At 42.4% G+C, this 24,330-nt stretch overlaps 1 protein-coding gene across 1 annotated transcript in view; it reads left to right on the top strand.

Moving 5' to 3' along the window:
- LOC103396238 (glypican-1-like) overlaps positions 1-24,330 on the top strand; it is a 35,981-nt gene that overhangs the window by 10,464 nt on the left and 1,187 nt on the right. The window contains 9 exon segments of the mRNA XM_008334252.3: positions 15,684-15,842; positions 17,260-17,477; positions 17,606-17,779; positions 20,019-20,184; positions 21,632-21,762; positions 22,227-22,364; positions 22,878-22,940; positions 22,942-23,018; positions 24,071-24,246. Coding sequence (XP_008332474.1) covers positions 15,684-15,842; positions 17,260-17,477; positions 17,606-17,779; positions 20,019-20,184; positions 21,632-21,762; positions 22,227-22,364; positions 22,878-22,940; positions 22,942-23,018; positions 24,071-24,246 — 1,302 coding nt within the window.

Genomic DNA, 24,330 nt, shown 5'->3' with positions numbered 1-24,330 from the left:
GCCCCCCCCCCCCCCCTCTCTTTATTTTCCCTGTTGCCAGTCTCTAGCCTGTCAGACTTAGATCTGTGGGTGCAGCGTTGTCTGTGTCTGTAAGAGGAGGGTTGCTTGGCACGATGTGTTAAAAGCTGAGCTGTGAATCTTTCATGATGTCTGATGCGATGACAGGAAGGAGAAAACGAGCAAGGGGGAAACAGAGACAGAGAGAGAGAGAAAGAGAGACAGAGAGAGAGATAAGGGAGGATGATTCGTCCTTTCCTCTCATGTCTCCTTCATGGACAGTGATATGAGTGGTGGTGCAGCTGGTCAAATACTGATACTGTCGGCTGTGTATCACCTTCTCTGATCGTTGTCTGATGACCTTTTCTTTAAATACCACCCAATCCTGGGTGTTTGTCTCTTGACAGCAGTGTGTGGCAGATCTGTCATATTTCTGATTTCTCAGCAGTCGTCAATATGAACACCTCTACTTTATAAACAGTGTTTTATATTTGACCAATAATTACAACTCATCAAGCAGCCTGCAGTTTTGGTCCAGGGTTCAGAGCTCAGGTCTGGTGAAGATTTGACAGCATGGCGATTAAAACAGACTCCCCACTTCACTAAGTTCTTGTTCCAGAAGTGTCATTGAGTAATTACATATTTAAATTTTGATTTGTGAATGAACTTAGGTCATTAAAGAGGGAGACGCTGCACTTTAAGTATCTTCTGAGTCAGAGAAAAATCAAAAGCTCATCAAGGGCTTCATCGATCGTGGAAGTCGGCCTGAGTTAGATTACCTTACATGAAATATGCGAAAACGTTCTCCTTATTACCGCAGTTAAACCCTCGGATTAGTCATGTATTGGTAAAATGTATGACTTGTTTCAATGTCTTATTGGCTCTGATGTCATTGTTCTGTGTTATCTAAGTCTAGCTGCGGCGTTCTGACCAATGAGAAGACGGTAAAGGACCTGAGTGTATTGACTGACCAATCGACCTGTCAAAGAAGTTATTTAAGTGCCGGAGGAGGAGATGTTGGTTATCTGTAGATGGAAATCTCTCCAATATGTCACAGTGAGAAGAGATCAAGTCGAAGCTGTGGATTCTGTGATCTGGTCTGTGCTCCGTTTAATCCTGAAGCCCGAGGGTGGAATGTGATAGGGAAGTGAAGAATGTTGACTTGACAGCTAACAAAGAGTTCTGAAGGAATCGAATGTTGACTATGCAGGGCTGTCAAACGCCATCTGATTAATCACAGGGTAGCAAAATGAATCACCATTATTCATGATTAATTGAAACCAACCAACATGCCGGTAGAACAGAGGTGAAGTTAAAACAACAGCAGGCAGATTTTAGTGATTAGTCCAAAATTATTATATAAATACATTTAACTGGAAAAACTTTGTTTTCCTCAAATATTTTAGTCCTCCGCACAGTCTCTCGTGATTTTGATAAATTTGCCACTCGTAGACTCACTTCCTGCCTGCACTCCAGGCTGATGTCGGTTGGTTTCACTCTGACAAACCATCTGACCTGAGGTTGAATCCCCTTAAAGCTATACTAGGCTTTGACATGCTATTTCTAGCTGCTTTCTAGGACGGATGTTTCCAAGCCGGATGTTCTTGTTGTTACAGTGGAGGTATTAAAAAGCTTTCTGTATATTCTGTGATCCATCGTTTCTGTTTTTACATTTTTACAACACTAATATTTTGTTTTTTTATTGTAGCGCCTGCTGTTTGTTTCCCTACTAATGCTGCAGAGTGCAGTTCCCAACAGTAAATTTACATTATATCACATTAATGAGCAGGAAGTCGCCTTGTTTCCAACTAATTGAATGTCCACAGAGGCCGTTATGTCTTTGGGCGATGTGTTTCACTATACAAACGATTCAGCTACAACTTTAAAACGAACATTAAAAGCTGTCACTGACTCTCTGTGGCTAAACGATGCATGCTGTAAACGAAGAAGAAAATTAAACCTCCTCTATGGCCAACATGTAATCGAGCAGGACTAATGAACCTGGGGTCAGAGCCACGCAGCCTTCTCCACCTCTGTGGTCTTTGTCTAGAGCTGTGAGGAGAAAGGTGGAGGCGCAGATGGAGCAAAGAGCATTTCACGCCTTAATGTCAATCTCCAAAATCAATGCTGTGCAAACAGTGCTTTTCATCTCATCTTTGACAAAGCAGAGCTGCTGTTCACACCTCCGCCTCTTTTTCATCTCCCTCCATCCTCCTCCTCCTCCCTCCACCTCCTTAACATTTTCCATTTTCGTTATAAGTTGCTATTTTTACATTTTCCCACTCCTTCCTCTCGTGTTTTCCTCCACTGCGGTAATAAGGTGTCCATCTGCTCTCCAGATGAAAAGATGATGTTTGTCTCATGTGGTGGACATGGTCGCTGCCTTTGTGTTGTTGAGTTGTTGCACTTCCTGCAGGAAACCAGCAGTGTGTTTTTTTTTTTTATTTTATTTTTATTTTTGTTGTTGATGAAAGAACATGGTGTAAATCCACTGATTAAAGTGTACATCATTCCAGTTGGTCTAGGTGATAGGGTTATTAAAAATAAGAAATAAACACAGCAACAACAGCTATTCTAAATCACACAAAGATATTGCTTTAAAGTAATGCTCATATAAAAAAAACATAAAATACCAAGCAATAAAATGCACAAATACACATATTGATACAAAACAATTTTAATCTCTTTCCATGCATTCCAATGCAAAAAATGTAGAAAAAACATAAAAACCCTCTTGAATTCCATGTGTTTGTGGCAAAACACAACGCGTGGAAGTACTTTATAATTCAGCTGTATACTTGTCAGTATCCTGGGAGGGAGGGATGCATATGGCAATGCTATATTTAAAAAAAAAATCAGTTATCTATGTGTCTCCTGAAGTGTTTTTAAATAATAAAACATGAGAAAAACTTATTTTAAATGCTAAATTCTAGCTCGTTATCAACCAATTTCTGTTCATTTTTGCTTATAAGAATTATAAATTGAACATTGTCAGAGCGTTAGTAACACGGTGGAATGTGTCATTTCCTCAGTTTAATTAAACGGATACGGTTAATTTCTCCAAAGGTGGATAATGAACTCAGTTCCCTCAGTGAGATTACACCAGTGAAATAAACGCAGCATGTATCGACAAGCTGTAAATGAAGTCATGTATAAATGAATTAGAGGAGACGGGACTGGATGACATGTGATCAGACTCACATCATCGACTCCCAGAGGTGTACATCAGCTGCCGTGTACTGTAATGTACTGTAGTTTCAGGGAAGGCCGTGTACTGATTCAGCAGGTTCTTCACAGAGTGCAGGTTTACAGTGTTTGACTTTCATTAATTGGCCGTTGAACAGCATCTAGCGATGTTTTTTTTTAGAACATGACGGAGCTAAACAAACACGACTGCACAGCCGATACGTTTCTTCTGCCGCCAGCTATTATCTGAAGAATAAACAGATAATTACTCTGACGATCAAACACAGTGGTTTCCTTAATGCTTTTTTCTGCTTTGTGTAATTTAAGATAATAATCCTTCAGGAAGATGAAACGAAAGACAACAATGCACTGCACCAACAACGTTGGCAGGAAGATGGGAATAAAGGTGCGGCCCAAACATACCACCATATTTAAACGCTTTTCACTTCTTCTTATATTCTTCTTTAGAACTTATATTTTAATTGGATTAATTCCATGATGTCCATCCATTTATTCAGTTTCTACTGCTCAGTCATTTCCAGTGTCAGGAGGTGTCAACCAACCAACGAACACCCTGGTGAGTTTACCAGTTCATCACAAGGACCCATATCAAGACAACAAGACAACCATTCACACCACATTCACATTCATAGTCAATTTAGAGTGAAAAATCCGACTAATCCTCAAGTTTTTAGACCCATAAACATCTACACACCTGGACCGGTTATCAAACCAGTGCACTGTTGAGTGCAGTACTAACTCCCTCCACCAGGTGGTCCTGACATGTAAATCAACCTAGTTGATCTTGTTTGTGTTGTGCCGTAGGGGTCATGAGAATAAGGACATGGAACATGTCGACTAATACAGTACCAGTTCTTCATTCCCAGTTGTGTTCCCGTTGTAGTACCCTGAGGTACACCTGTCTTTATAACTGCATAGTAAAAAAAATCATAATTTTTAGAGGACCTTAATTTGACTGATGTATTTGATGCAACCATTTCAGAGGACAACATAACCCAAACGTTCAGGAAGTGGATGGAAAAAGTACTTCCTGTTTGTAAACAACATCTCAGTGTTGGGTTTTACCCACTAATGGCTGAAGACCAGAGATAACAAAGGTCTCACTCTGTGGGTTCTAAGTCACAGTTCTGCCTGTGAAGTCATTGTTCTGGAGGTGGTTTCAAGTTTCAGTGAGTGTTGAAGGACCCGCTGTGATCACATGATTACAGCTAATCACAGCGTTGTGAGGTGTAAGGATTTTACTAAAAACCCCAGCAGGGTTCTCGTCCCCCTTTCATGTCTAGCGTGGTCTCCTCCTCCGAGGAGAAATCTCTAGTCAATGCTTTTGTCTGGCAGCGGATGTTATTGTGGATCGTCAAGCTGGCGTGTCCCAACCTGGGGGTCACAACCACAGACACGCACCACATCAGTAGCACTGATCAGATCACAGTGGAGGATTATCACACACAGATCTCTCTCACGTCTGACTGTGTATTCATGACTTCTGTGGATGTTATGACTCGTTGCAGGTAAAGCCAACAGTCTTGGCTCCAGCTCCGGCCGTGGCTTAGGTCATCACTTTTGGAACTTGACAAGTTTGGAGAGTGATTAGTGGAAACGTTCGATTCGGAGCGGTCGAGAAAACAAGGAATAAAAATCCTGCATTTTTATATAACAGAAGGAGAGAAAACATGTAGATGTTCTCCGTTGTATCATCAGATAACCATGTGACGTCTGTCTGCCTCCTCACTGACTTCTCCGTGAGCCAGGATCAGATTCAGGCGTTTAATTACAGTATCCACTGTGAACATCCAAATGCACGGGTGCCTGCGGAGTCGGTGTTTCCACGGATCTTACTTTGCTCTTCACAGCTCGTCCTCCTCACAGCTTTTGTCACTCTAACCTCCCGAGTGTCGCCTCAAAGGCTACTTCCTGTTATTTTTATTGTTATTTTTATGACATTTCTGCTTTATTAGATGGTTTGCCGTCGGGAGGAGATGGGAGGTTTATTTGAACGAGGCTGTGAACTGTGGGAAATCCACTTCTTGGCTCATAACATTTCCACAACACAGTGTGCGTTCTGTCATGATAATACTCCACGGGGTCCGTACCAGTTTGAACTGTACTGCAGTACTCATACCAAACGATGCCCAGAGCCACTGCAGGAAACATAACAATGGGTTTCAGAGTACAACAAACAGCAGCTTTGCTCAATAAATTATTTTTAGAATTTTTTTTTAAATAAATTAAAAACACATCCTCGGATGCAGTTTTGAAAAACTGCACTTAGGATAAAAGGCTTACCGACTTTTTTTATTATCCTGCCACTAAAAAGTGGGAGGACACTATATAAAGTTATGAGGGCTGTACTTCTCTGAGTGTCTAATGTTGCATCTGCCTGCTTTTTCCAATCTGACTTCATTAATTTTGTAATAGTGGTCAGACCAGGTAGTAGGATGAAATACTTTTCTGAAGATGCAATCGTGCCGCTTCAAGCACAGTCACTCCATCTCTCAGATCAGAGCGATCTCACAGTCTGCTAGTTATAACTGCACATTACTACACATCGGAAAATGCAACTTTCTTCTGAATGCCAGTATGTTTATTATGTGAAAAAATCCCACTTCAAAAAACTACCATCACAGTTTTTTTCTTGTTCATCAGTTGTTGGCCACCACTGAAGGGGCACGCACCACACTTTTGAGATCCCTAGACTAGCTTATATCAGTGAATCAGGAGACTACAAAGTTGAGCAGTGGGCCTTAGGTTGGGTGCAAGGTTAAAGCAGAGCAGAGCAGCCTGGTATCGAGCAGAGAGTACTAATTATCCCTGCTCCACCCTGCTGACTGGCTGTGGTGTACGGAGCTTCACATGTACTGAGGTTAGGGCAGTTATAATTGAAGGCTACACTACAGCCTGACTGTCAGTCTGTCTGTTGTCAAGACAGTTTACCCCATGTTTACCCCATGTGGCTCCTGTCACCCAGGCTGGCAGAGTGTGATGTAAAACGTGTAGCAAAAAAGAAAAAAAGAATACAAATGCGGCGACTGGAAAGTAGAAAGAGAACAGTTGTGAGTGTGAATGAGTGTGAAAAAACACTTTATGTTGTTGTCATAATGGGAGCGAGCAGATCATTCATCACTTCAACACCTGCGTATGAGCTGCAGTTATCTGGTGAGCTGGTGCAGCGTTGGCTTTATGTGAAACTATAAAGCTGGAGGAGAAGATGTTTTTTTAGCTGCTAGGTTTCTTAATGAAACATGTCAGCCCGGGACCACATGACTGCCACCCACTCCCACCCCACCCCACCCCCATGCCGCTTTCATTCAGTCCTTTCACTGCGGTGACTCTGAAAAGTTGACCTCCAAATACCTGACCTCCAACTGTGACCTGATGGTCCTGTGACCAAGGTCTCCCTGCTTTGCCTTCCGCATATTTTCACCTCTCACTGTCCATCGCCTCCACTAACACCCCCGCTAACCAAACGGTTGGATTGGAAGCTCGTGACTAATCTCCAACTTATCCTGTCAGGGTAATCTACTTTATGTTAGCAGTACTTAACAGTGAGCGCCCGCACTCGCGCACTAACTGATCCAAGAAGAGAAAAAAAAAACCCACATGTCTTTATTCTTTTGGACTCTGGCCCTCCTTTAGCATCTAAGATCAGGCTAATTTGCATATTAAATTGCTAATTTCTCAGGTTACTTCGGTCTTTTTTTTCCATTCTATTTTTGTCAGAAGACGAGAAAACCGACCATCAATGGTCAACCATCACCTGTAAACAAGGGTTAATCCTGGTAGTCGTAAAAAGCTGATGTGACCTTTGCCCTCTTGAGACTATCTTGACTGTCTTAGCAGAAACGAGAGCTGGTGACATGGGACACACACTGGTACAAACACACACACTCACAGTTGGCACGTGTTAGGATTCCTTTACAGAGTAGTCGTTAGTTTAAGAGGCTTTAACTACTGCCTGAAATGACATAGAATTATGGCATTATAGAGCGTAGTTGGTGCCATGAGAACACACACACACACACACACACACACACACACACACTCACTGGGCAGCAGACAGGGCTGGACTGTGGGGTGGTGGATTATTTTAAGTCTGGTAATGGTATAAAATAGGGAGAGGTTTAGTGGAACGCTGTGTTCCTACAACGCCCCCTATCTTTTTCTACGTTGTCCTTGTGCCACATTCATTCGATTTCTATTATTTTTAACATGACTGAAGAGCTTCTCACGGGTCCTTATTTGTCACGGCTATGTTTAACATTATGAGAGGGGAGCGAGTGTAAACAGTTGCAGTTTGATGTCGAAGTGATGTTGTTGAAACAGAACGTACGAGTAAAAGTCTGTAACTTTACACACACTCCCTAACCTGCGGTGTTTATACACAGTACACAGTACGAGTCACGTCAGTTATTTTTATTCGTGTTTAATAATAAAATAAAATACATGGGTTTTTTTTTTTGTGATTCTGTCCTCATTAAGGAATTTTTGTTTTCTTTTTTCGCACGCCTCTGACCACGGTCCCTGGTTTGCGGTGGATGCGAAGCGACTGATGGTTTTTATTCTCGTTTCTACAGTTTTTGTGGCTCAGAACATCATCTCACATTCTGAGCCACAGCCAAGATTAACCAGAGAATTCCACATCATGTTTTCCTCCTGTGTAAACAAACACATTGCCATCATGACATTAAATAAAAATATTTTGGACCTGGATTAAACCTCCATTTCCTTCCTTTGTGCCTTGAATGACGTCGAGGTAAAAAAAAGACATGTTCCTCACTAATAATTCTTGATGATGTGTCGTTTGAGTTCCTCTTGAGAAATGCCTGTAAAATATAAAGGAATTTAACAGAGCTGTTCAAGGCCTCTGACGAGGCTCTAAAAACCGGGAAGTCCTTAAAAAGATAAAATATACACAGCATCAGCCATCCCCTGCCCCCTACAGGAAAGTGGTAAAAATGCAATGAAGTAATTAAGTAATTCGAAGGAGTTTCTACTTTTAAGATTGTTTACAGTAAACAGTAGGAATATTGAGATTTTTCTCAAAGTTCTTTTGTATGTGGACCACAGCATTAATGCTCCATTTAATGCACAGAATGAGGTCGAGCGCTTTCTCCAAACTGCAGTGCAGGCCTTTTTTTCTCCATTTGCATGAAACGGTAAAAAGAGCAGAGATAAACTTAATTGCAAATAAGGGAAAAAGTGATGAAGACAGGATACGTATTGAAGTAGATTACGGCCTCCTGATTCCTCATTTGACATCATTTTTTTTATGCTCTCTTTCTCCGCTACTGATTTTTCTTCTTTTTTTTTCTCTCCTCCTCATTTCATATCCGTTTTATCACCTTCTCATCCCGACATTTTTCCTCCTCTTTCACCATCACTGCTCTGTGGCTCTCGGACCTTTCAGCGGATAGTAAAAAAGGTAAAAGTGTACTTTGTTCCGAAGGCCCTGTGGAACATTAAATCACACACAGGTGCCCTAGAAAGACACTCACTCACACAAACACACACACAGACACACACTATAAACCCTTCATTTAGGTGGCAGTAATTTGCGGAAGTAAGTGACAGGGTTATTGTAAGACGCTCATTAAGAAAGGGAAGCGGCGAATAAACGTCTCAGTGAAGGGAATAAATTCAAACCACTGAACCACTTTTACTGCTCAGCAATAAGCTGCTTTGATGTGGTGTGTTACAGCAGAGCTGGGGCAGACTCGGGGCATGTGTGTGTGTGTGTGTGAGTGTGTGAGTGTGCGTCTTATTATACCGCTTGTACATTTATCGTGTAATTTGATTAGAGTACAGCATTATTTTCGCTCTGGATGCGTCACGCCGCGCAGAATCGTAATGTGAAGCTTCCCGGGTCAAAGGTCAAATTGGTTACGCCGAGAGAGATAGTCACCGGTGGCGACACTGTCAGGGGGTCGTTTCCTACAGTAGATTTTTATTTCAGGAGGGGCAGGGGGAGGGCAGAGGGGGATAATAACTACAGAGGAAGACTCAACGCTTCTTCTTCATCTCCTGGAACAATAAGCTGAAGAGACAAGGAGAGGAATCATTTTTATTTACAGACAAACTGTGGGTCAGGTCTCTATAAAAGCTGAAAGTTTCCTACTAAAAAAAAAAGACAAGGAAAATTCCTGGTTCATGTCAGATGGTACGCTGGCGTCCTCTATGTGTACGAAGTCATTGTTGTTGTTCACAACACCTGTCTTGATTGATAATCTGTCATCGTTAGTGTCATTACATCTATATAACATATTATTGTTATCTAATGATACTAACGGGCTTTGAGCATGATGCCTGTTTTAAACACCAAACCACTTGTTTATGCATCTTAATCATAAATATAGACAATTTTCTTCTAATTGGTCCAAACAGTCAACCATTATATATAATTATGTTTTCACCAATGGAGGAGCCAATCAAATGAACGAGTGTCAAAACAGGTTTTAATCAAACGTGGTGTGAATTAATGTCCAATAATTATGTTGTAATCACAACCTTCATTAATCTGACTCAATGATGGCTGCGCTCTGGTAGTTGTGATAATTGTGTCTTAATAACGCAGCCCTGCCTCATTAAATAATGCACTGGTGACGTCGCTGTCATGGGACAGAAACACAGGTATTACAGTGTATCATCGGCATAAAGAGGCACCAAATATGTATTAGTCACTGGCGTAGCATGACACAACTTAAAGCTAACAGCGCCGGTAAAGCTAGGTCTGAGAAAACATGCTGCTGTTGGCCTCTTTAAACTGGACACCTTCAGGTGGGTGGCGGTATTGTTACCTTGATGTCGAATGTTCTTCTCCTGTTCTAGGAAACATAACTCATGTGCAACATGATTGTCCGACCACGGTTGTTAGGGACGGTCATTCTGAAAACTGGCGATTCCCATCATTGGCCGATCGTTTGGTGCGTTACCACTGGCACCAAACTTAACTCCCAACTAAACCAAATCTCTGACCATTTAAATACTTGCACCTTACTTGTGGCTTAAGGTCAAAGTTTGAACTCATCCTAACAAAAAAACCATGTCAGGACTGAACTCAACGCACTCTGCCATTTGGATGCACCGAGGAAATCTGTCTGTATTTTATAGGAACAAATCCCTGACGAACGACAGCCTTGGCAGAGTCCAACTATCACTTAAAACAAGTCGGATTCACTCCTGGCATTGCAAATCAGGAACATAGTCATTAAACGTTGGCTCCGAACTCATGAGGTTTTGACACATTTATTGCCTATTACATCGTTGCTTCTGCTTTGGTTGTATCTGTAGTCATGTCTGCTCTCCATAGTGATGGCTGAGACCCTGAAAATGCGGGAGCATCAGATAATCGTCCTACGCACCAATAAACCGACCGTAAAATAACTTGAGAGTAGACACTTTCTCTACTTTCAGGGTAATTGTTTCATTCTTTTTAATGGACAACAGTGGCGCCGCTCTGTGCCGTGGAGCTGTTTGTCAACGTCCAATTTTATTCCTGTGTCAGCAACTAAAATAAGTTGAGCAATGGTTGAACATCTGGAAACTAGTCATTTGAGAGCCTTAAGTTGTGCTCTGCAGCGCGCTGACTCAGCCACAGGGTACACTGGTCGACAGGCAAAGATTAGTCGGCAGCGTCGGTGCGGGTCACACACGTGATGGAGCTCTGCTCCTGTGGCTGTGACTGAGAGTGGATTTACACGTCTCATTTAACCGGCTGGAAGCCTCGCTAATCTCAGATATTGGGAATGTCGCTGCAGTTTCTCGAGTAAAACCAAATTGATCTTGTATTTTTCATGCTACACAAATTTCCTGTAATTACCTATCGTTGAACAAAGTGCACCCGCACCAGTCGGTGAGATACTTAGTTATGATTAAAGCTGTAATTACCTAGTCTGGCAGGTTTGGGATTTAGTCCTGGCTCCAACGTCAGAGATGTGCAATTGTTTCCGCTGCAGTTTTTCCCACACATGGATTTTGTGAAGTTGTGTGTGTTTGTGTGTGTGTGATTTGCTTTTACATACATATACAGTATATAGAAATCCCTGTATGTAGTGATTCATTAGACCAGATGTGTGAAACTAATTTTAGTTCAGGGGCCACATACGGCCTGATTAGATGTGAAGTGGGCCGGACCAGTCCAATCATATCACAATTGCCTAAATAAAAATAATTCCATGTTTTCCCCGTTTTGTAAAAATGTATTCAAAAACATTCATATTTGATAAAATAATTTGACAAAACCTCACCAGCATGTGCATTGTTTTGAAATTCATCAAGCGGGCCAGATAGAACCCCCTAGTGGGCCAGTTTTGGCCCTCGGCCCCTATGTTTGACACCCCTGCTTTGGACTAACCTTCGGCCTGAGGTTATTTTTATTCTACGTCAGACTGACTGTCGTTCACCTACACTTCTGTGCGGTCGATGTAGGAACACGTCTCGTACGGGTGTGAGGACGTTTTGACAGCTTCTGTTCACTTCAAAGACATTTTTGAGGATTATGGGTAAACGTTACATTTAAGCGACGGGCCGCGGGAATGCATTATGTCAACAACTGTCTACGTGACAGACAGAAACATGCGAGTGTGTTGTTTGTTGTAAAATGTTGTGACCTGTTTTTCATAACCGCGCATCTGCTGACCCTGGTCGAATCATGGCCACATGGTGGCGTGTGTGTGTGTGTGTGTGCGCTTCTTCAAAATCCATCACCACTGTCGTAATCCTGGACATGTACTGCTTTATTACTAGGACACAAGTTGATTCACTTTCCATTCATTCAATTAAGTCTAAAGTCAATAGTTATCTTTTCAAAGATATTCTGGGTTTATGAGAACAATAGGTGGCGCCATTCTTCAAGTACTTATTTTTATAATACAGGCCAGAAATAAAATGAATTACCATTTGCGGCACGGTGACTAAAGCTGGATTCATCCAGCTTTAGTCACCGTGTTGAATTTTCAACCAAATGAACGTTCTTGTTGATACTCGTGAACCTTCACTGCAATTACTTTAAGGATCTTACTCAGAGCGCTGGGTAACTAATCAAACGACCTGATGGCAATTTCCATAGTTCAACGTGTCGAGTAGTAATTGAGTTTGATTAGAATTAAGACTATGATTAAATGCTTCACATTAATTATTATTAATAATCTTTACTGCTGGTAATTTTCCAATTCAGTTCAGTTGATATTTAATAATTCCACATGAAGGTAAATAAAAATCAATAATAAGATTCCCATGTCATTCACTGATAAAAAAATATTCCCACTGAAATGAATATGTTCCTGGCCACAGACCAGACCACTGTGGGCCAACAGCACTGAAAATGTTATCAGTAATTAATTACAGGTGACAAATGGGGCGAGAGTGTCTCCAGTGTGAAGGCATTTAAACAGTGCTGTTTAAAACTTTGATTGATTGTGGGTGTTACCGAAAACCAGAACATTTGGTTTGGCTTCGTGAGCCTTGGGTTTTGATGGGAGTTTGATTTGGGTTGAGTTCTGTTCAGTCTTACTTCTCCATCAACATTTGACATCAATGAGCGGTTTGGACCCGCTCTTTGATGCCAGTCTGAGGTTTCCTCACTTGTTTGGACGGGCACAGGTATGCCACGTCCTCCGCAAGGAATGCAATGGGAAGATAAAAGCCTGTGTCAAAAAGAGGGAGGGTGTGTGTGTGTGTATTTGTGTGTGTGTGTGTGTCAAGCGGAGGAAAGTGAGAGCCAGATGCTGTCGACAGGAAAAGGAAATGAATGGCTGAGCCGTGTGGTCTTGATGTGGTCTCCAGCTCACATCTTGTCAGCTGTTGTGCATCTGCAGGCAAGAACAAAAAACAAGTTTCAAATTAAATGGATTCACTAATAATTAAGACCAAAATGTCTGCAGAACCTCAAATGCAGCATTGGGCTGAGGACGGGACGTGAACCTAGCTGGGCTTGGCACAGAATCCACCGTTAAATCAGTTTATTCCTGGGACATTCACATCAGATGTTTCCTTTCTAATCAATACCACCGAACGAGCCTGGTGGACGTTCCTGGCCGTCCTACCAGGTGAATGTGCTCCATGATGCATAATCCGTGTCTGGCTTTTGCCTCAGCTTCATCTACGATTATTGGATTACAGACTGAAAAGGGTTGTTGGGTTGAATCTCCAATCTGCCGGTTATATAACTCTTCAAATGTATTACAGATTTTATATAAAAAAATGGACTCATCCGTCTGTAGCCTTCAGTGTTTATCTTTTACGCCTTAATTAACATCAGGATTGTGGAAGGAGGAGGGGCTGGAGTCGATCCTGGCAGTCATGTTGGATTACACCCTGGGCAGTTAACCAGTCAGCGGCAGATTAACAACTGTTAGCATTAAACCTCATATTTATAGTCAGTAAAAGTGTCCATTCAAACTAAGTCTGTAGATTTTTTTTATTGTGTAGAAACCATTGTACAAATGACTGGACCAAATGGGAATCGAACAGGTGACCTCTACACTGTAAGGCAAGACCACGAACCATTTACACCGTGGTGCCCACACTTTTTCAGCTTGGGAGCTGAAGGCTAAAGTGAGCTAAAGGCTGCCTACAGTATGCATATATATATATACCTGTATATATATATTTTTTTTTTATTATTGTTATTTAATTTTTTTAATGCCTCATGATCAACCAGTACTCTCTTTCCTATCCACTGGTAGTTCCTGATCTACATGGACACCACTGATTCACACTCTGTGGCGTGTAGCCTTCAGTGACACCCGAACATAAAGTACAGAGTAGCAGCAAAGCTCCAGGGTAGTCCACTGAGATTACTGGGATTGATTGAAACATATATTCATTGTATTTCTTTCCTTTTTCCACTCCTGGTATCTCCTGGTTTCCGTTAGGTCTGTGAGGCTGAAGGCATCAGGGAGTGAATCACTAGAACTTTCTTCCCTGCAGGCTGTGGACTAAATAGATAGCGAAGCCTCAGGGTAAAAAAAAAGCAGCTGTGTTAGCAGCAGGCCAACCGCAGATAGTGAATTTATTTGACCCTTATCTCCCTCTCCTCTTTATTTTCTTCTTCAAAATGCTCCATTTCTTATCGCGCCGCCCCGACCCAGACACCCTCAGAGTCATGACGGGGGTGCAGTACTGAGAGTTGAAGGGACACTAAGTCCTTCCTTCGCTCTCGATAAAACTTACCAATTTGCATGTCTGCGACTTGGCAACTTTCCGTACACGTGCTGCTGAGTGGCCTCCGTGTTCATTTCTGTTTTTTCAAGTAAATTAAAGTTTACAGCAGCAGGATACCAGCTGTTCCGTTACCCAGCCACACAGGAATGCAGCGGAGCACGTGTCTGTGGTAGACGCCCTGTGTCCGGTTTGGTAAAGTAACCAACCAGTCGGTGCTAATGTTAGCTGCAGCAGATGATGTGTTATGATGTTTTGATGCTTTGGAGCGGGGCAACGTTTGCAGTACGTGTCCAAGTACTGCAGACATTTCAGGGTTTTGCAGTGTACTGACACAGAGTCACTTGGAATCAGATTTCAGAAGTGTACTGAAATACTTTTCTATTCTATGGGCTGCATTCAGCCCGCAGCCCACCAGTTTATCATCACTGACACACAGTAACACAAATGAAAGCTTCATGGACCAGTGATGATAAGGACTTTCGCTTTTTAGCTTCACTTGATGGTGATGGTGAATAAAGAGTGCACACAGCCATCCTCCCCCATCCTCCCAAACACACACACACACACTAACACACACACACATGCCTTGAGGCACCTTCTGTCTGCTGGGACACTGATGATGCATAAATTGCTTTCAAGGATTGATTTTTCAGACGATCTACACGATCAAAATGAATTCTAATGCCCTCATTAACATGCATTGTTGACAGAATGGTGTTAGTTCTCAAATTAAATTATTTTAAATATTATATAACACATACAATGTTTGACCCGTACAGTGTGTCTGTGGTTTGTTGACCAAAAAAAAAAGTAGCAAAACCAGATGTTTTTTCTTCTCTTTTGTTTACATTGAGTGTGTAGTTCTGCACATTCAAAGTACTTTGTTTTAACATAGAAAAGATGGGAATGTGTTGTGCAACATTTTTTCCAATACAAATAGAAAAAAAACAAAAAAACATTTGCACATGTGGTATTGCCGCGGCTGCTGCCCAAGTTATTTTACCATTCCCTTTGAGTATACTGGATTTGTCTGCATTAAAATGGAACTCGTGAACTCATAAAAATTACATAAGCATCTTGTAAGGACCAGCTGACCTCAGGGCTTTCAGAATAATTTGAGTTCACCCGTGTGGAATATAACACCATCACCATTTCTGGATGTGTTGTCACTGGAAGACGGTGAATCACAGCCTCAGAATAAACAGTTTTCACATTTTCCAAAACGCCGGCATCGTTATCAAGTCGTTGGCCTGATAACAACCTGCAGAGAACATGGAGTCTAACTCAAGGTATGGCCTGACACCTGTTCTCCGTTCCACCAGGTGAACATCTGAGGATGTGTCCTCAGGGTCCGACCTGCTGTACCAGCACCATGGAGGAGAACCTGTCCGTCCTGGCCACCAAAGAGACAGAAGGACTGATCAGAGAGGCCGGCAGGTCGTTACAGGCTGCCTTCAACGCTCTCTACAGGAGCTTTGACAGTAAGCAGACTTCATGTTTATGGATATGTGTGTGTGTGTGAGAGAGAGATAGTGTGTGTGTGTTTGAGACTCATTACTGGCAGAGCTCTGGGTGGAAAAGCCAAGGGGAGTCTGACATTTATGTGTTTTGTGTTTGAGAGTTAGTGTTTTGTGCAGTCCTCGCCGGTGCCCACAGCTCAGAACAGGGGCTTCTGTGGTGAGTGTGTGTGTGTGTCTGTGTGTGTGTGTTTTTTGTGCACACACCCCTTCGTGATCAGGGGATCGGCTTATCACGTTTCATTGTGTCTGGCTCACTCCATTCTCATTACAACACACAGTTAGTGGTCTCCCTGATGGACTCGCTCTCTCGCTCTCTCACGCACACACACACAAACATCCGAACAGAGGAGGGGTGCCCCCCCCCCCCCCCCCCGGGGCTGTGGCTGTTCCAGCTAATGAGCTGTTGACCCACAGAGGAGTCAAGTCTGCAGATCAGGGCACATCTGAGGAGGTGGAGAAGGAGGTGGGGAGGGTGAAGAAAAGGCATAAAAAGAGTGAGAAGTGTCACCGATAAAACCAAAATACACCGAGTGAGAAACGTGTTGTTAGCACAGAGGAGATGATGTAAAAGAAGAAGAGAAATACTGTGGGGTGTGAGTGAAAGGAGGAAGAGGAGGAGGAGGAGGACAGCATTATTAGTCTGAGGGCTGAAGGCCACCTCAGTAGCAATAATGTGGCCGTCCATCTGCTCGTCATTAGGACAGGCTGGCAAACGTCCACAATGAGGGAAAATCCTGGACCAGAACTGCTGAGACACATGACTGGTCCAATATTCTCGACACGTGAAACCTGTCAATCACTCGATTGAACTATTAAACAGCCTTCCACTAGGTGGCCCCAGATGGTTATAAAACATAAAAAAAGAAAGAGCTACTGAAGATGATCTTCATGTGTGGCTTTCTTCAATTCCTGTGAGTTCATCAGCTTTATATTCAGCTTAACAGGCCCAGGTTTTTCTCCGAGGAAGTAAAAAAGATTATGGTCATAAACTCGCAGCCCGTGGACCAAATCTGGCCCGCCAATCTGTCCAAAAATCTTAGACAAAAAATTGTGATTTATGTTTCATTTTATTTGAGTGTCCAGGCCCAGAGGTGTCCAGAAAATTCTGGCCCTCCGACAAATTTAGTATTGGAGACTAATAAACGTCAATTAAAGATAATGATGGACCACACAGTGGAACAGTGGTAAGTGTTCTTGCCTTACAGCGAAAAGGTCATCAGGTTGTATGTTCTCCCTGTGTGTTCCTCTCCCAGTCCGTAGGTGTGAATCGTGGGTGTGATGATGATCCCATACATGACAACAAAAAAGAAGAGATAAAGAGATAAGAGATGAATAAATTGTGTTTCCTCCTTCCTCTTTCCTCCTCCTCCTCCTCCAGCCTACTTCACCGACCTGCACAGCCACTCCGAGCGCTCCCTCCAGGAGATCCTGTCTCCTCTCGGCCCGCTGTACTCCCAGAACACCCGTCTGTACACCGACCTCTACGTTGACCTGCGACAGTACTACAGAGGCTCCGCCCTAAACCTGGACGAGACCCTGTCCGAGTTCTGGTCCGGCCTATTGGAGCGCACCTTCAAATCCTCCGCCTCAGCGGATGTAAGTGAAGACGCAGAGGACGTCTCTGTCTCCCTCTAGCTGCCACCCTCTTAGCACTCTTTTAGACTTTAAGGACACCATGTTTTAACCTCTGACCTCTGTGTTACATCATATGTCATGTTTATCAGGTCAGCCTATCAGAGGAATACCTGGAATGTGTTGCTAAGCAGCAGGAGACACTGAGGCCGTTTGGAGACGTGCCTCGTGACATGAAGACCAAGGTGATCCGAGCCTTTGTCACGGCCCGGTCCTTTATCCAGGGGTTGGTTATCAGCGGGGAAGTGGTCAGGAAGGTGTCACAGGTGAGCACACGTGTGTGTGTGTGTGTGTGTCAGCTGAAAAACAGACGTGAAAGTTCATGACCCCGTTTGTCCTTTGTATCAAGACGTCGTTGTTTTTTTCCTCTCTGTGCATGTGTGTGTGTATATACATGTCTGGCGTGTGTGTGTATGCTTGGCATGGATGTGAGAAAACATTTTTGATGAATGCGTTGGCGTCACACCCTAACTGTCAGGAAAAATGTCCCCACCCTGGAAGAAGGAAAAGCAGGGATCATCAAAATAAGTGTCACAATCCACCACCAGAAATAATCTGTCTTTTGGAAGCGTGACAACAGACTTGTCAACTTATGGGCGTGACGACTCTTTTTTTAGCTCCTGATGTATTTTCCCCGCACGGCTTTGTTCAACAGGCTTTATACTTTATTTGATGACAACATTCGTCAGTGCTTCTTCACTCTCTGTGCTTTGTTTCCAGCATGTCAATGTTGAATTGCACCGTAATGATTTTCTTTGGCTCAGATCCTCAATACAATATGGTAATGTCAGTGTTAATGATGTTGGACCATATCCCACTGTATACATGACATTTGAATGCACTTTCCTCAGTGACGCCCGTCGTCAGCTGTAAACCAGGAGCAGATTCCTATGACGTGCTGAAGTTGTGCAATCATTTAAAAACAAAAACAAAACAAAAATAAGTCTGTGTGTTTTCTGATATTTGACAATGTGTGTCGGCTGACCCCGCCTTAGATTTCTTGGTGAGATTCAGCCCATGTGGTCATGATTATTGATAAAAAGGACCGGCCTGGATGTTTTTTTCTGCATTATATTAGCAGTTAATTAACACATGTAACGTATATGCTTCCATAAAACAGTCATATTTACTCAATTTAAACAGCTACAATTGAAGACTTAAGTCAGTGATCATCAACTGGTGGCACACGGGCCTAATCTGGCTCAAACCCTAAAAGAAAAATTCTTATATGTGTCAGTAAAACAACCGTTGTTTTAGCTCAGGCAGTCTCTATACCTTAAATAACTAATGCAAATGTTGCCCTTGTGGTTTGTAAACTTCCCAGCATGCATCAGTATGTTAACAGTAAAATAAAGCCTCCACCCCGCCTCTCAACCGATGGAGTAATCCATCACAGCGATCATCTAATCTGCATTAATTTTTGTCCGTGCTGCATTATTGTTATCGCTGCAGACGTTTCTGAACTGATCAGCACTTAAACCACATTTCAACGCGACCATTTTCTCCCCGAGACACGTCGGCAAATTGATGCAGATTTGATGCTGACAGTAATTGATCAAACAGCTCTGAACTGGTTTGCAGAAATTTGTTGAGCGATGCAGACAAAGTAAAAAAAAAACTAGTTTATCCAGACATAAATGATTCACGGAACATTTTTGAACGTCTGTCCTTGTTAGGAGTGGACTTAGGTCACATCTGTGAGGGGTGATGGTAAAATAACTCCCCCGTGCAAAGTGACACCTTTGAGGACTTGTGAAAATGATGAGAAGGCGAAGGTGTAACAGGAACCGGGTACTGTTTAAAGCCTGTCAAAGGAAGCTCCAACTGTTCTTTCCTTTAGGCTTCTTCTCTGATGAACCTTCAGTCCCGCTCTCTGGGCTTCAGGTTTTCTTTGTACACACGTCTTTAATGTTACGCAGCTATTTGCAAACATTATTTAAGGTAATGTCTTGTATTTTCACTAAATAATTCTGTTCAGAAGAATCTGCTAGTTTTAGGTAAGTTTATCACAAACTGTGTTTTTTAAAAGTGCTTTAAACCATTTAAAACATTTAAAAAATATCTGATATTGAATATTAGGTGAAAAGAAATACAGTAGAATGAGTCAGACTTCATCTGAAAAGACCAGATAAAGCCGACACATGACTCGTTATGTCACAGAGTTAAATCAGAGATACTTCAAGGACAGCATAACAAGAGGATAACGTTCCCTTGGAAAACAAAGATGACAAATTGAATCTGAGTCTGGGTTAAATTCGGAAATAAGAGATACCTGTGATACCTGTAACCTAGAACAGATGTCCCCAACTAGTGGTTCTAGGACCATTTTTGGGCCCTAGAACATTAAAACCATTTTAACCCTCATTCCTGCATCAACTCCTGTTTGAGTTCAGACGTTGTTCAGTTAAAGCTCTTCAGTTCACACAGACCTTTAACTGTGGTCTGGTTGTGAGAACGGACAACAGTTGTGTTTCTGCTAATGCAACATTCTCTGTCCACCACCAGGTGTCTCTGAGTCCAGAGTGTATGAAGGCCCTGATGAAGCTGGTTTACTGCCCCCACTGCCGAGGCCTGTCCTCCGTCAAACCCTGTACCAACTACTGCTCCAACGTCATGAAGGGCTGCCTGGCCAACCAAGCCGACCTGGACCCCGAGTGGCAGAACCTCATAGGTACCAATCAGTCACTGAACCGTGGAGTAGATCCAGATGTTCTGTAGCTGTTGATCAGTGGAACAGACGTCACACCTCATCTGTGAAACCGGTTTGAACTGAAGCCATGCGGTGGGCATAGTGGTTAGTGCTTTAGCTTTACAGGAAGATCATCGGTTCGAGCCCCGGTGGTAGATGTCAGTCTTTCTGTCCAGAGTCTGGTCAGTTCCATAGTGTAGTGGATAGCATACCTACCTTGAGAGAGGAGAGCCCTGTGTTCAATTCCCAGAGGAGCCACAACCTTGGGGCTTGTTAGGGGCGGCCTGTGAACAGCATATCTGCTGCTAACACAACATGTCAGATATGGCATCAATATAGTACAAATGTATCTTTTGTATCCTTTTTTGTTTGTTCCTTCGGTGTTTACATGGATTTCTCGAGGCTAACGTAGCAGTTTGAGTGTGAATAGTGGGTTACATTTACGCCGCCTTCATCCCAACAACGCAGCGACCTTGTGAAGGAGTAAGTGTTTGAAGTGAAATGAATAAACGATAATTCCTTCAGCTGTGTCATGATGAAGGTTTTCAAATACAGCTTTCGTTGAACCGTTCTGCTGATGTGTTTCAAAGAGAGAGAGAGAAAAAAAATCTCCGCCTCAGGGTCACCTCACTGTTCCACATCCTCTGTTCCATCCAACAGCGTTACATGATCCATCCACTGTCTCTGGCTACATCACCTGTCATCACTCATGGACTGCTGCGCTTTGTTAGGAGTTTACTTTGGCATCTGACATGGCTGGGCGTAAACTCCTGTAGAAGATGTATTGCAGTGTAGCAATACTTCAAGTGCCAGTGGCAGCAGTGGTATTATTATCAATATTACTATTTTCATCAGTATTCACTCAGTTGTTTGCTTTTCGGCCAGATCTCAAAAATCAAATAGGAACAAATCTGATTGATCTGCTCTTTTCTTGTTTGTCTTTGTGGCATTTCTGGGCCATTGATTGCAGGTATGGTTTGTCTGATGATCTAATTATTTTCGATGGATTTAAGACTGAATTATTACTGTAAAAAAAAAAAACTGATCAGGCGAAGTTGTACTTTAACACCCCAACATAAACCAACTTGGTTTAAAATAAATATCACAGTGAATTTCTAATATATTTGTTTTGTACTTTCTGTTTGTAAGCGCTAAGTTTGTTCCTCTTTCCTGGCCTGTAAGTGGTGCTAAGTACCCCTACTTCCTGATTAGTCTGTACTTTGTTTCTTAGTTTCTAAGTCAGTCAAATTCCAAAATTTCACAAGGGATGAAGAAATTCAGACATTCCTGATTAGTCTGTACTTTGTTTCTTATAAAGTCAGTCAAATTCCATTCACAAGGGATGAAGAAAATCAGACAATAATTTTCAAAAGAACAGAAAAGTTTTTAAATTCACACCTGCTCTCTTTCTTCCATTTCCCCTCTTCAGACACCATGATTCAGGTGGTGGCCAGTTTCAGCATGGAGCCCAGTCTGGATGTGGTCCTGTCCTCCATCCCTGCCTGGATCTATGAGGCCATTCACTACCAGCAGGAAAACATGGAGTCTTTCACGGCAAAAGTAAGATAAACATAGTTTAGTTTTAATCTGTAGTCTCCTGGTGATGTGTCTGTTGAGTCCACATCCATCACTTTATGGGATGAATTTTACTTACAGGTCTTAGATCAAGGTGTTTGTTGCAAACTCATCGAGAAATGTAATTATAACTCTTGAAAAATTGTTTACTTAAGGGATAACTGGCAGCTGGAGGTTTCACCTTTGCTCTGTGAGACACGGCAAAATAATAATGTAGCAGTTTAAACTTCGTATTTATCTACCTGTCCACATTATGTGCATATTTTAGAAATAAACATTGGCCGTGTTATTTTTCATAATAGTTAATGGATCTAAAAGTCGTTTGCTTTTAAACGTTCATCTCGGGTGACATCTAGTGGTTGAAAGAAGCTCTTGCAGTGGTTTAAGTCATAGATTACAGGTCACATTCGTAACTTCCGGTGCTGACCTGCATCTGTGCATATGTACAGGTGTATCAGACCTGCGGACACCCAGGTGAACCAGGGACAGGAAGTCCAGTCCTGAATGAACACAGGAGGAAGAGCAGCTCCCTGACAGCGTCCGACTACAAACCTTCACCCACTGCTGGACTCAGGCTGGAGATGCAAGTACGTGCCACCAACACAATTTCCAGTTGGCATAACCTATTTGTTGTATTAGATCAGAAGCTTGTATTTGTTGCATAACAACTTAATGGAAGTAAAAAGACAACAATTTTAGAAGTAGTTGTTACTGATACATTGATTTTTTTTTAACAACATTTTCTAGTTACAATTTCTTCACAATTTACTTACTCTGCGTTTATCCTGGGCTAATTCTTGCAGGAATTGAAGAAAGACACAAAGATCACAGGCAGTTTTTTTTAAGTTTTTGTAGCCATCTGCTACCATCTAGTGGACGAGTATATTTATTTTTCACTGGTTGTGAATCTCACATTGATGAATAAAGATAAATTATTTGCAGCAATTTTGACCAATTACTTAGATAAGCAAGTACAATGTGCTAATTCTTGTCTAATTCTTCAGGCTGTACAGTAATACCTAAAACGGCATACCAAAACAAATCCATGTAATCACAGTGACAGATCATGACTCATCATGGCTGTGTTCCGTTGTTCTCAGGTGTCAGACCTTTCCAGTAAGCTGAGAGAAATGAGACAGTACTGGATCCAGCTCCCTCCAGGTCCCTGTTGCACTGTGTAACAACATGTCCGCAGGAAACAACATCCAGGATAAATGTTGGAACGGCATCACCAAAGCCAAGTGAGTAAACGATGCCCACACCAGAGCCTAATTATCTCAGCTGGCTGAGGTGTGAATTTATACACAGCTGTGAGGAATGACAGGTAACGGGCGAGTCCGGTGTTAAAACACATGAATATATATGTATATATATATATATGTATGTATATCCTGCAGCACGTTCCATCATAATGCTGAATGTAGCATATACTGCATTAATCACACATCATTTAAAACCTGTTGTGTGCAGGTTTAGTACTTGCTGACTTCAGAGAAGGTCAGTTCTATCCAAACATGCACGCACACACATACACACACACCAGAAGCTGCAAATGCAGAGATTTTCTTTCATCCCAAAGTTGTTGAGTTGAGATTTTTTTCCCGTCATGGAAATTCAAATCCTGCAGTGAAATCATTGATATCAACACAAACACAAACACAGACTCCGGGTTTGTTTGTTTCGCTCTTGATCCATGTATTAGTGGATTAGAGAACAATTTGATGCCGTGTTGATAATGCATACATGTGATTAACCCCTCTCCCCTCCTCTCCCCCGTGACTCCCCATCTCCCACAGACACACACACACACACACCCTCAAACAGCTGGATCACAGCCAAGTGCTGACATTTATGCTGAGTAGAGCACAACTGAAATATACGACAGTCAAAAGGTGTGAAAGATAGAGCGCGCACGTGTGTGTGTGTGTGAGGGAGACGGTGAAATGTTGATGAATCTCTGACTGTGTGTGTAGGTGTGCGTTTATGCATCAATGTTGTTATCGTAAATACCTGTGTGTCCACAGCGACATCTAGTGGAACACTGTATACTGCAGGCTGGTGGTGATAAGGTGATAAAATAAAATATGGAATGTGCCATAATATCGGCCGATATTGACATAATTATGTCATATCTGTAAGAATCGTTGTAAGTGTTCAGTAGTGTAATGGTATCGGTTGATATCAGAATCAGAAATTAAGTGTTTGGACAATATCGGCAAAAGTTCAGTATCGGACATCCCTGTATAAAATTAGCATCGCCAAAGCTAACCCCACATGATTTCCCCTCCAACAGGTACCTACCAGAAGTGATGGGCAACGGTCTGGCCAGTCAGATCAACAATCCAGAGGTGGAGCTGGACATCACCAAGCCAGACATGACCATCAGACAGCAGATCATGCAGCTGAAGATCATGAGCAACAGGCTGAAGAACGCCCTGGAGGGGAATGACGTGGACTTCCAGGATGCCAGTGAGTCCTTGGAATTTTTTTACTAGGGCCTTTTAGGCGATACGTCTATTGTAAATCTAATTTGAATGAAAATAACATGTTCCA

Source organism: Cynoglossus semilaevis, chromosome 2 (genome assembly GCF_000523025.1).
Source record: "Cynoglossus semilaevis isolate Cse_v1.0 chromosome 2, Cse_v1.0, whole genome shotgun sequence".
NCBI classification, from domain to species: Eukaryota; Metazoa; Chordata; class Actinopteri; order Pleuronectiformes; family Cynoglossidae; genus Cynoglossus; species Cynoglossus semilaevis.
The sequence above is the reverse complement of the archived record's forward strand: the minus strand, read 5'-3'. Positions and strand labels throughout refer to the sequence as shown.